The sequence below is a fragment of the Temnothorax nylanderi genome, unplaced genomic scaffold, assembly GCF_030848795.1.
Source record: "Temnothorax nylanderi isolate EJ_2023f unplaced genomic scaffold, tnyl_v1.0 TNYL_tig0034_pilon, whole genome shotgun sequence".
Lineage (NCBI taxonomy): Eukaryota > Metazoa > Arthropoda > Insecta > Hymenoptera > Formicidae > Temnothorax > Temnothorax nylanderi.
Genome location: NW_027249096.1, coordinates 293,148 through 306,940, shown reverse-complemented (window position 1 = coordinate 306,940; position 13,793 = coordinate 293,148). Strand labels below are relative to the sequence as shown.

Genomic DNA, 13,793 nt, shown 5'->3' with positions numbered 1-13,793 from the left:
TCATAATAAATCGAAATATTCTTTATTTATAGAACATCGTGGACAACCTTACGCATCAGTTAAGTCCTGTGAAGGATCCCGAGAAATTGCTGCAAGACATGGACGTAAATCGTTTGAGAGCTGTGATATACAGAGATGTTGTAAGTATACGATATTTCATAACAACGATAAAATGAAATTATCATGTTATACATAAGACAGAAAGATTAATTAAGTCACGTATACGTTAATTTCAGGAAGAAACCAAGCAGGCACAGTTTCTGTCCCTTGCTATAGTTTACTTCATCTCTGTATTGATGGTCTCCAAATATCGCGACATATTGGAACCGCCAATATCGCAGCGCCCACCAAGTCCAGTGCAAACAATACAGACAAATGGTGCCGGTCTCAGGCCAGGTAGCCCTTCAGGTGAGATCCTCGTGTCTTACTGGCATCACTAACACTAATGCAAAAGATAATCTGTGTAAATATTGATACACAAGATTCACTAAAGATAAATTTACTTTTAATTAATATACAATGAGAGTAATTAAATATAATCTTAAAATTTACGAATGATTACAAGATAGCATATACAGCAACTTTACATAGTTATTGTTTTTGCCATAGTTTCTACAAATTGTCTATTACTGGGTATGCACTCTGCAAAGAACTTATAAATTAGAAATTAGAAATTATGAAAAAGATAATACAAAGAATAATATAATAATATGCTATTCCATGTCGATAACATGGTGTGCTTTTATTTAAAAAATTTATTAATCATTTGATATTTATAATTGTGTTTATTAGATCATCGTCTATTATCATAGAAAAAATATTGAGAAATTATATTTAATTTTCATGTTATTATGATTTGCACGTTGAATACTCATTTGCGTAACACTTCCCTGAAAAAGAATTAAATTTAAAGAATTCTTCTGTTTACTCAAAACTCTTATGTGTCAGATATATATTCTCTTATCTTTCATTTTAAAAATTATAATATATAAATGAATTCAATTCAATTCGTAAAATAATTGATAATTAATTTCCGATGCTACAGCATGACTGCAGTTATATAAATGTATGGAAGAGAAATTTACAATATATATCTTGTAAGAGATATTTTATCTGCTTACTGTTTAGATAGAATTAAATTTATATCTTTCTCGAAATTTTAATTAATTGGTACATTGCTGCTAAAAAATGATTATGCAATTTTTTAAGCTTCGAACAGTGGATTAACTGGCTAAAAGTTTTCTGTCATAATAATGTTAATGAATGAAATATGATGAATGTTTTAAATAGCATATATGTACAGATATGTAGCTAATGTGTTCAACACTGTGCACCAAACGATGTAGCTGCAACTAAGACAACAGCACATGACACCAAGTAGAACGCATGTGTTATTGCACTGTATGAAGTAAACATTTTATATGTATCTGACAGTGAGAGTTTTGATGTTTGCCGAATGTGTTTGCACTTTTTTTTGCGTTACGAATATACTTATGCCATTATATCATTGTTGTTGTATTCTCTTGGATGTGGAACTTCTTTATATGGGAAATTGAAAAAGAAAGATATCTCTATGATATCTCTATGATATCTCTATGATTGTTGCTATACGATTAATATTTGAATGTTTAACAAATTTAAGAAATTTTGTGAAATAAGTTCTTTTAGAATGTTATACTCTACGCAGTTGTTACATATTACAAGTGATGTGATATAAAACTTGAAATTTGTAAACACTACATTATTATTTTTTATCATTATATTAATCTTTTTTTGTTAAAATTTATAGTATGTTACACATCAGAAATAAAAATTATTAATTACAAATTATTTACGATTTATAAAGTAACACATATTTAAAGTGATAAACTGTTATTTACACTGAATTTCACTCTATTAATGTTAATTAAACTTAATATTCTTTCAAATATGCTTTTTGTGATCTTTAAATGTACACAACAAAAAGCAAGTTTTCTCTAATAATTAAGTGTTTATATATTCTTATATTGGAATCTTGTAATATATTTTTATGCTATTCTTTGACATTCTAATTCTTTTCTAAAAACATTAAAAACTACATTTTTAATTATATCGTGATTATTTTTAAATTTTCAAGATAAAAAATTGTATATGTACTTCGCTGCGTATATAGATAATTTTTTGCGAGAATGTTGACAATTTGCTATGGCATAATTTCGGAAATGAGAGCTTCAAAATGAGCAGACATTGATCATACTGCTTGTTCGTGATTTTATTAAACGAATGCATAGAGTGAAGGACAGTATCACAAAAAAATACGCTATGGATCGCGTGTGACTGAAGTGATATAGCGCACGACCGGATAACGTGGTAACGTGGTAAATGTGGTTCCTCGGCAGATGGGAATGGTGGTGGAGGAGGGCGGCCCTTATTTCCACAGTGGTCTCACCACGTGTACCCACAGTTCCTCCCGGGATCTCACCCTAACGCCAATGCAAATGTCAATGCCAATGCCAACCATCACATCAACCAGCACCATCACCAGCACCCGCTACCGGCTGCCAGGCACTCTAATCGCCAGCCACCCTCTAACTATTACCTCCCGAATCACCACAACAATCACTACAATCATCATCCGAATAACCATAACTATCATCGTCATCATCACTATCATCATCACAATAACAACAACCACCACCATACGCTTCAAAAGCATATCGATCAGCCCCGAAATCTCTGTCATAGAAACTCCGGTGTCGGTCTGCAAGGTAACTCGAAAACCTGAAAGTTGTTTCACGGAATGCCCGAGTTCTTTTGGCCTGATTTATTGCGCATTACTCTTGTTTGTCCATTAACTTGCAAAATGCACGACGCTTGTCAATTGACGATGCGTAATTTTCTCGATGTTTTCTTGATGTTGTATACCAACGCAACCGATCCTTTTCCGCATTACAAAATTCGTTTTTTTAAAAATTATCTTAAAAGAATATACATTTTACAACAAGCTAAAAATCTAAAAAGAAATTCATTTATTTAATTGACATGTTAATTTTTTTCTTTACTCCTCTCGCAATCATTTACACATATTAAATATCCAATCTGATTATTTTTTGTTTACTTTTATTATATTCTCATTTAAACTGAACTCTTATTATAATTATACTATTTAATTAATATTTTTCTAATAGATTTGCACTGCATGTCGTACACAAAGCAGCCACTTTGAACTTGCAGCATATTGTCCCGCAAAAAATGAACTTAATAATCGTCTTATTCTACAGCATGTGGAATATGTATTTCCATTGTGATAAAATGCAGCTACAATATTTTATTAATAAAAATTAAGACACGCATGAATATGACGAAGATATTACCCCCTAGAAGTCAATGCGATGGATCACATAAACGAAATATGCCTAATTATTCGACAAATAATTTGCTATTATTGAACGAAATACAATTGTCCCTGAATTTGACTTTTGTCCATTTAATTTGTATATTTTTATTATTATATGTAATTTATACATCGATTATGTAATATTTAAATACATATAATTCGAATCTTACATGTACGATATGAATTACATATATATTATTTATTTTTTATAATTACCTGTTATCACTTGTTATTGCACGTTATTCTTGTTTGTCCAATTTGCAAATTGCACGACGTTTGTCAATATCAACGAATCCACGCACAATTTTCTCGATGTTTTCTTGATGTTGTATCAACGCAACCAATCCTCATCCCATAATTACATTATCCGATAAATATAATTGAATATTTAAGAAACACTAGCTATTCTGAAAATTAAGATAAACATTCTCTAACATTAAATCCATACTATTAAGCGCAAAATCTATACATATCAAGAATTAATTGAGTACAATAAAAGCTTGTGTTTCTTATGATTAAGACAATTGAACAATTAAATGCCTGTTGTGTGCCTATGATTTATTTTGCAGCAATTTTGCGCAACCCTTTATATAATACAAACAAAGAAGAATGTTCTGTGTTTCGTTTTCAATGTACCTACATGGATGTGACAATCTGATGTTATACATTTTTTACATTGTTAATCTGCGAATTACAAGACAATATTAATGATCATTTTACACACCATGTACAAATGAAATCTTTCAATTAAATAAAATTGTTAAACGCATGTGTATGAATATCAATTGGCTTAGCAAAGAGAAAATCTTCATATTTCTCAATTTCTCATACCACATCTTAATCACGTGTTCTCAGGTAGCGGAGGTATAATGAGTCAATCGGGCTCTCAGGATGATGGCGAGTATGAAGTCATCATCGTCGACGAAAACAATTCTTCGATTTTGGCCGATCACGACGTCACATCGTCCGGTCCGCCGTCGACCAAGGTAAGTTAACTTTGTTTGAAAAGTTGCAATTCTCCGAAATTTCAATACTGATCTGAAAAGAGCAACGGACACTTGTCCCCTACCGAACAAATTCGAAAGAAGTGAACACACCGAGAATAATTATAAATCTCAGGTAAAAGTTTTGCAAAGTCCGTCACGTATGAAACGCAATCTGATAGTGACAACATAGTTTGATTATTTGGTATAAAAACGAGATGGTTTTACGAAGTTATAACAATTTTCTATACTTGAGACTGCATGCATTTCGATAGATCGAGAACGTAGACACGGAGATTCGATGTTTCAATCTGTCGCTTTGTACAACTCTACGTAGCGAGTACGATATGCGGGTCTTTCTAAACAAATTCAACTCCGTTTTCTTCTAATACTGTCCTGAGTACCTTTCTCTTTATGCTCGATAGTTTCAAATGATATTCACAGCAGCGAAACTTTAGCACTCTTCCATCACGCACGATCTTATGGGGTATTCACGCAGTAATGACCAGATACTTGTGCTACCGCACAATGCTTTGCACTGATTTATTACGTGTATTGTTCGTCGTGCGATGACGACTTATAAAGTTTTTACTTTGAAATATTAAATATATACTTTGTAATTACGATAGACCGATTCATAGATAGCTACATTAGATTTACACATATTAAGACTTGACAAGGTAAATTTACATTCATCCATGAATGTTTATCATACATTAGCACAATTCTACGATTCTAACGTATTTTTTATTATCTATTCAGCCCCTATTGTGATTCTTAGGTGTAGTACTCGTTAGCTAATTCTCCTGATACAATTACGTGATTTCGAGACCTGCCGTAGTTGATGATCTCTTGTAATGCCCAGCATGTAGTGTTCACTTATCGATTGATGTCTTGCATCTACGTAGTCCCAGCGTAACGACCGTTAGCTCAATTTGTGATCTCTCGTAACTATATCTCTCGCACGTAAAATCTATATCTCATAAACGGATTCTCTGAAAATCGGCATTACCAGAGCGAACCCCAAAATCAGCCCGCGAAGTTCCGACACGTAATCGCACCTCCGAAAGTCAAGCCACTGTATCTATCTGTAATCCTATTATGCGAGCATGCGATACTCTGACCCTCGAATTTTTCTCATTGTTAACTTCCTCTGCTTGCATTGCTATGCGTACTAACTACTGGTTCTGAAGGGAGGTCACAGTGGTGTACCTCGGCCGCGGACTATTCTCGAGGATTACACCTCATCAGAACCAACGCTTGGCACTTCTACAAGGTCCGAACCACTGCCACGAAATCTGCAGGTAAAACTTAATTCGAGTACAGATCCGGATGTGTGGAGGAGCTCGGAGCTCGTTGACGGGAGCTCGATTCCCGAATTATGTCGCCGCGACCGGTTCGCGTTTTGGGTCGCGATCAGAGAAATGTGTTTTTAATTTATTTTAAATTTCTCACTTCGTGAAAGAATGCGAGAGGAATACGCAACGTGCGATAATGCCCATTTGACGGGTGCAAGAAAGAGAGAGCGATATACATATTGATTCAAATCCTTCTCGACGCTTATGTAATGTTGTTATAATGTAAAAATAGCGGTCCTTACATGCGTATAACTTGGGTCTTATTATAGAATTAACAAGTTTGCTAACGAGGCTTGAATATATGAGAAGCTTGGTTCTTTCTTTCTATAATATATTAGTTGATTGCGTATAGTAGTGGTGTACTACCGATTGCATGTAATGAAGTAAGTACATGGCACGCGAGAGTATATCATGAAGTGTGATTGTATGAAATTATCCTATGAAATGTTTCTGTAATAAAATCTAGCTATATATAAACTTTCATTAGTAAATTACTTCAGCATCGTAGTGACATTCTTAGGCCTGGAAATACATCTGAATAGTTTTACATAATAATTAACGACTGTTAAAAGGAATTTCTTGTTAATCAAAAATTCAGCAGTACAAAAAAATAAAATCTTAAATGCTACCACTTACATGCCGGTTAGAAAAAATAATTTATTTTATTATAAAAATATATAAATCTCTGTTTCATATATTTTCTAATCAATATCTTTTATTTAAAATGCCTCAATATTTTTCTAACAATTTATGATCGATTTTAATGATGACAAAATCCAATGTTTAATTCTTCCCTTTATTTTGATCGACTTTCTCCCAGAGCAATGACTCCAGTGAGGAGACAGTACATCGTAGCAATATCACCGCGGACCCAAGTCCTTCCGAAGTTACTACAGACAATGAAAACAAGCATAATTCATCCGAAGAAGCCTGGACAGACGTAAACCTTAATGAAGACGGTGATACGATGCCTATTACAAATCCAAGAGAAGACCCGCGAAACATTCACAATATTGCACACTCGCGCGGTAAGAGTCAAGTCAACTGGTGGCACTGTCACTTGTGACTGATAAACAATTTTATTGAGAAAAATCTTTATCAATCTGATATGTAAAGCAAGAAACGTATTCTGCAACACGCAGGCGACATGCAAGACAGCGAGGGCAACGTTCTGGAACAAGAAATGCTGGGCAACACCGAACGCGGGGAGAAACCGTCGGCGGAAATCTCTGTGGTGAGGGTACCCGATCGGTTAGTGGTAACCGCAGCATCCCCGAGGGCCGACGAATTGCCGATCAAAGGTCTGGTCGATCATTTACCTGTACCGACACCTTCCCGCGAGGCCTCTCTCACGCAAAAGCTGGAAATGGCTTTGGGTTCGGTTTGCCCTCTCCTTCGAGAGATCATGGTGGACTTTGCTCCCTTCCTGTCCAAAACACTCGTTGGCTCCCATGGTCAAGAATTGTTAATGGAAGGAAAAGGTACGAGCTGCAAGGGTACGTCGAACGTACGATCATTCTGTGTTCGGTGTGTGCATGTTGCATATGAATCTGTGTAAGAAAACATTTATTACGAGCAAGCCAAGAAAAATTCTCTCTTCGAATATTATTTGATGATTTTAGAACAGTCTCTCTATAAATTGCACTATAAATACATCGTGGTTTTATTATGTATACGCGCTTATAAAATGAGATGTAAAAGGAAATCACGACTCACATTCCACATTTTACGCGCCCGCGCGATATGATATAGAATGTCTGAAGCTCGATAAATAAAAAGGATATATTTCACGTTAGACTTTACTACACGGAGAACAGTCGTAGCGTGGTCTATGTTTTCTAAGCGATGTCGAGATATATCACGCCCACGGATAAAAAAGAATCATAAAGAATTAAGAAACTAAAATTCAGTTAGCTTCATGTAGGCACAACATTTTCCGACGTGATAAACAAAATTATTCTTTGTATTTATTTGTTATTGCTTCGTATTTTATTGCGATAAGATATTTATTGCGAATATACTGTCAGCATTTTATAAGCGCGTTTTATTTTTTGCTCCCTTATATTTTCATTGATTGTTTAACATAATAAATTCTTTCATTAACATAACTTTTTTTCTAAATGTTGTATATATTATCACGTCAATAAATTTATTATCTTATTCGTAAACGCGTATCTAACAAACAAAACGTTTGTGATTAAATATTCCGAAATCGATGTATTATGGGCGCTTTAAAAGATAAAATAGCGATCATAAAAATAAGAATTCAACAATGTTGTTCGTGTAAAACTGTAAAATATTTAAAATCGTATATTTAGATATGCTTGCGTGATAAATAAAAATTTAGAGTCTATTTAAATGGGCATACTTGGCGGGACTTTCGTCACTTTTATGGTCTTTGGTATTTCACACCGGGTATTCAAATTAGTCGCTTTATGATTTCGCTTTAGGAAGATGGCCAGCGTATTCCGAGTAATCGCTCATCATTAGTATTCAGCATGCGTGTAGAGACCGCGATGATTCTCGCAGATTTTATATTCAAGGAACGTGGCGTTTGATGGTCTTGCAACGTATCGATGTACTTTATTTTTAACAATATCCACGATACACTGAACATTCCTTGTAAAACACGACATTGTTCGTTTCTTCCGTTCCGTCTCTCTCTCTCTCTCTCTCTGTCAGTCATTGTTATTCACCGTTTATCGTATTCGTTCGTTTAACGATTCTCCGTTTGTAATTTGCCAGGTTTAACCACATTTAAGAACAGCAACTCTGTTGTGGAATTGGTTATGCTCCTCTGCTCTCAGGAATGGCAAAACTCCTTGCAAAAGCATGCGGGTCTCGCTTTCATCGAGCTCATTAACGAGGGAAGGTAAGACGTTTATTATACGGCCTAGAACGCGCGCAAACAAAACGAAATCAAAACATTCTCGTTTCCCTTCATGAAAATGCTTCTTTGCGTTACCCAGGTTGCTATCTCACGCGATGAAGGATCACATAGTAAGAGTCGCAAACGAGGCAGAGTTCATTTTAAACAGGATGAGAGCGGATGACGTGCTGAAGCATGCTGACTTTGAGGTATTACGTGCATTTCTTCCGGCGATTTCATTGCTCTGTAAATAGAACCGGCCAGTTTTTGTCGCGTTTGGAACGTTTTCGCGAATCATCTAATACTGATACGATAATATCCCAGCTCACAAATATACCGCTCGATATTATTAATTATATATAAGAAAATACATTAATAACAGATGTTTTTTTTTCTGATATTTAGTCACAATGCGCACAGACATTACTGGACCGTCGGGAAGAAGAACGTATGTGCGATCATCTAATCACCGCGGCACGAAGACGCGACAATGTTATTGCCAGCAGACTGCTGGAGAAAGTCCGAAATATCTTGTCCAACAAGCATGGTGCATGGGGATACATGGATCCAATGGCTGCAAAGTGAGTGCAAACGCAATCACTTTAATTTGGCTCCATATCCCATAATAAATAAATTGTATTTAATATTCTATCTATCATCGCTGTTTACAGATTGGCCGAATACTGGAAGCTGGATGCTTGGGAGGATGATGCACGTAGACGCAAGCGTTTCGTGCACAATCCACTAGGCTCGAGCCACCCCGAGGCTACTCTCAAGGCGGCTCTAGAACACGGTGCACCCGAGGATGCGATACTTCAAGCGCGTGAAGAGTTTCACGCGCATCTCGCAGCCTCGCGTGCACACCAACAGCAATTGCAGTCAACGGATCTTATGGATGACAGTGAATTGCTGTCGGACGACAGGGATCTTGACAACGACTTGACAGGTTGGTCGACGTTCCGTTGCGGGATAAACGAGACGCGACATTTTAATGGCATATTACAGGCCACGTAAACCGGTTTTATTTTCGTCAATTCCGCGCCGCAATTTCGTTGAGTTCGTTATTTTAAGTATCGGTCGTCAATTGCTATTTGTTATTTTAATTTTCGCGCTTAATTTCCAATTTCTATGCACTGTACATTACAGAAATAGCGTGCTACCGATAATTTGTAGTATGCACGAGTTTAAAGTAAAATGAGAAAGATTCATTCACGTTTTTATAGTTAAATAAAAAGAATTACAGGCAGTATATTATTATTATTATTATTTTATTGCGTTGCTGTTTACACGCACGCAGCCTGATTATAATTATTCATGTTTTTATCAGGTCCGGTGAACATTAGCACGAAAGGCAGAATAATTGCACCCGGTATCGTGGCGCCCGGCATCATTTCCGTTACATCTACAGAGCTGTATTTCGAGGTGGATGAGGATGATCCGGAGTTCAAGAAAATCGACGGCGAGGTGAGTACTTAGAGTAAAATACGCGTGGAAGGACACGTGATAAAAAGACACATTATTGAATATGCGTCTCTGTCACGATTATGCGTTATTTATATAATCTTCGATAATTAGTTGCTTTATCTGTTCTTTCTCCATTAAGATAGAATATATGTATTTGGGACATTCGCGGTGTTATCTATTCGAAATGTAGTCGCTAGTTTCCTTGGCGATAAAACTGTTTTTCAATGAAAAACCAGAGTCGAGAAAGTTATATTTAGTCGACCAAAGTTATATTTATACACTAGAACTTTTACGAAGCTAAAGAAGCTAAATTTAAAGCCTATATTTAAATAATGTAAGTTAAGCATAATAAGGTCGACTAAGCATTCGATACGATCGAAGCACTAATTTCGTAATGCGTTTATTTACATTATTTTGCAGTTACATGTTCCATTATTTTTTCTAATTTCTCTCTCATTGTTTCTTTCAATTCGCTTCTATCGTCTATCGTCTAAACGCATCTTTATCAGCGCGTGCATTAACACTGCGGCTACAGCTTAAAAATGTGGGCGGTAATAGCGACGCCCATTATTTACATATTAAATGTTTGGGGTAATATTTTATGCTGCCCTCTCTTAAACTGACGAACGCGAGAGCCTAAGGTAGCCGCTCATAACGAAGAGTATCAATCATTTCGGCCGTCGTAGAATTTGAATAAGTGTGCGTCGTAAATGATGAGACGTGGCGAAAGCTTCCACGGCACCGCTGGTGGAGCCAGATTCGGGTTAGAATTAGTTCGGACGTGTCCCTGTCTATCAGTGTCCATAAGGCACTCTACATTCGTGAAGCTTACACAATCAAAGAAAAAAAAAAGAAGAAAACGGAGGGAAAGCTGAGAAGAAGAGTCGAGAGAAAGAAAGAGAGACAACGAGAAAGGCGAACTGGAAGAACTAGAAGGACGATTATCATATATCGGTCGTAGATCTTGCGTTTGTATAACTAGGGAATAAAACAAACAGAGGAGGGCCCCATGGGGTCGACCGATCTTCAGGGTCGGCAATTATGAGCCCCCCGCGGGGGCCGGTATCTGCCTGCTCACTCTTCCGTCTCTCTCTTCCTCGCTATCTTCCATCGCCTCGCCACGCACTAACTACGCATCGGTGGCATAGGTGAGCAAGCTTCTCGCAGGAATGCACTGAAACTACCGCATTTTCCCACCTAGTCAATGAACGTCGTGCAGTGAAGTTGTGTATCTAACGACGTGTCGTTCAAGTAAAATTCATAGAACCTACGTCTTGATGGCGTGGTATCGATAATTATATGTAATTTTACTCGATAAGCCTGATCTTATAAATAATAATTAGCGTTCCCCCTTATTAAATTGCTACACTATAATAACAAAAATTTTCCATCGTCTATATGAATTCATATCAGGAATTTTTTATCGATACCGTGGGATCAGTCTCTTTTAACGCTTACCGGCATCTCTCGTTAACTAATAAATAAAATATATTCAGTGTCCTCCGCGCGAGAGGCTCTCAGTAATCGCTCGCCGACGATGGTATCTCTGTGTTTCTCGGGGGTATGCCCAAGGATTTCGCAGTGTCCACCTGTCGTCCCCGTTATATCTCGGCCGACGGACTTGCCCGTGAATAGGACGTACGAACTCATTCGGGCTCTCTTAATTGGAATTCTTTTTAAAAAGGAACGCTGAGCGCACCTGGAAGCGAGGAGGGAAAAAGCGCGAGAAGGAGAGAAAGACGAGCAGACAGATAGAAGCAGAGAAGAAGGAAGCTGAGACGAAGATAGCAAGGAGAGAAAGAGAGGAAGAGTGAGAGAGAGAGCGAGAGAGAGAGAGAGAGAGAGAGAGAGAGAGAGAGAGAGAGAGAGAGAGAGAGAGAGAGAGAGAGAGAGAGAGAGAGAGAGAGAGAGAGAGAGAGAGAGAGAGAGAGAGAGAGAGAGAGAGAGAAAGAGAAGGAGCGAGAGAGTGAGAGAGAGACCGGTCGTTCACGATCGAGACACGCTCATTAGTCGAGGATGTCCCGAGGGTAGGCGGGAGGCTTCGTCGAATTCGTAGGCGATGGATCACTCGATAGTCGAGCCGAGACTTAAGCGATCGTAATGCGCGGCCGCAGAAGAGGATGCACCCAGGAGTGGCCCCAGGGAGGGACTGCATATCGGGCCGCGCGCCGCTACACCCTTTTGTGCGTATCTCCTCACGAGCCTCCTCCACGCTCCACGCCGATTGCGCCGATTCCTCCCTTCTTCCTCCTCCGCCTTTTATAATGGCCCAGGCAAACGTATTTATCGTGATTTATCGTTTACACGGGTCTCTCCTTTCTCTCCCGCCCCACCGTTTCTCTTCTCTCTCTCTCTCTCTCTCTCTCTCTCTCTCTCTCTCTCTCTCTTTCTCTTTTTCTCTCTTTCTCTGTTCGTCCCGCAACGTCGTACGTTAAAGATAGAGGATGCACACCGTGCGATTACGTCGAGAATGAATTATTGATAGTCCGCACGAGGCATTAATATCTAAAACAAATAATCAACGGTATGGCGAATGTACTTTTCGTCCCTAATTCGATGAAGAACCTGTGCTCCTCTTCTGCAGTTTAAATACTGAAGCGCAAAGTCCTGCAGCCATAACGTAAATTAACAGTTATTTATATTGCGTACCATATGTAAGATTTATGTCACATAATTGTGCATGATGATATTGATGATGTATAATAACGACGCGCTGTCATCGCGATTTGCATACGCTGAAAATTGAGACGCAACTTGGGTTATTCTTAGAGACAGCAAAACGAAGTAAAGTCGTAAAATAATAATAATCGATTTCCTGCGTTTCTTATTAGCATTCGTCGTACGAGTTCGGAAGCTATAGCGCATATTCTACACTGAGAAAAAAATGTTGTTAATTTGACTAAACTCGTTTAGTTGGTGTGATTTGTTTAATGTAAATATTAATATATTTAAATCAAATATACGTGAGTAATATCAAGAAATATTTTATTTTATTTTATATAATATTTGTTGAATTAACAAATGTTAGCTTGACAGCCCGTGACCGCTGCATTTAGTTGAATAAAATAATATTTCTTTGAATCAACGATTTTTTTTTCTCAGTGTATTTGTAAGATGTAAACATAATATATATTCGAATAATACACGATGAAAAGTCGACATCGCGGTCATCGCGTTTAAAGTGTAAATACGTGTTATTAAATTATTAACACGCTGTGCAATAATCTTCAAAAAATTAAGCGTTAATTTTTGCTTCTACACGTCTTTTTATATCTTTCGGGTTTGCATTTTGGAGGAGAAAAAGCAGATCGGCTTTCAATAAACTTAACTGTTGCTGCAGCTTCGAGAGGGTAGGTCACCCGGGACATTAAACTCTGCCGCGTCGCGGTGGATCGAGCGACTCGCATTTTTATGGAAACCTGCTCTGTGGCGCCTAAAGTTCCCCTTCCCGTGGTATAGTTATCGCAGACACATGCTGCGAATATCCCCGTGGGATGCCCGTGCTGTGCGAGAAAAAGAAAGAGAGAAAGAGGGAGAAAGAGACACAGTGTGGAAATGAGAGAAAGAGGGCCGAGGGATACCAACCGGACAGGTGGTCCGTGCCATACGTTGGTGCTCATTCGCGACGAAGATACCATTAACGAGGGATATAGCGCCGCGAAAAATCCGAGACATCGAGCCGTTTATCAACGGTCGCAAATAGAAACTGCCTCGTAGATCATGCGGTGCCGGAGATTTCCAGG

The 13,793-nt window shown here is 37.7% G+C and overlaps 1 protein-coding gene across 12 annotated transcripts in view; it reads left to right on the top strand.

The window, feature by feature from the left end:
• Nucleotides 1-13,793, top strand: part of Rg (A kinase anchor protein rugose) — a 303,530-nt gene that overhangs the window by 227,543 nt on the left and 62,194 nt on the right. For 8 of the 12 annotated variants that reach the window (XM_071703158.1, XM_071703153.1, XM_071703160.1 and 5 more), the window contains exons 26-37: nucleotides 33-140; nucleotides 237-408; nucleotides 2,379-2,747; nucleotides 4,232-4,362; nucleotides 5,553-5,663; nucleotides 6,538-6,745; nucleotides 6,860-7,213; nucleotides 8,463-8,589; nucleotides 8,687-8,795; nucleotides 8,992-9,167; nucleotides 9,258-9,532; nucleotides 9,914-10,050. In XM_071703158.1, coding sequence (XP_071559259.1) covers nucleotides 33-140; nucleotides 237-408; nucleotides 2,379-2,747; nucleotides 4,232-4,362; nucleotides 5,553-5,663; nucleotides 6,538-6,745; nucleotides 6,860-7,213; nucleotides 8,463-8,589; nucleotides 8,687-8,795; nucleotides 8,992-9,167; nucleotides 9,258-9,532; nucleotides 9,914-10,050 — 2,277 coding nt within the window. The remainder of the gene's footprint in view (nucleotides 1-32; nucleotides 141-236; nucleotides 409-2,378; nucleotides 2,748-4,231; nucleotides 4,363-5,552; nucleotides 5,664-6,537; nucleotides 6,746-6,859; nucleotides 7,214-8,462; nucleotides 8,590-8,686; nucleotides 8,796-8,991; nucleotides 9,168-9,257; nucleotides 9,533-9,913; nucleotides 10,051-13,793) is intronic. The other 4 variants (XM_071703159.1, XM_071703161.1, XM_071703157.1 and 1 more) reach the window with 3 other exon arrangements.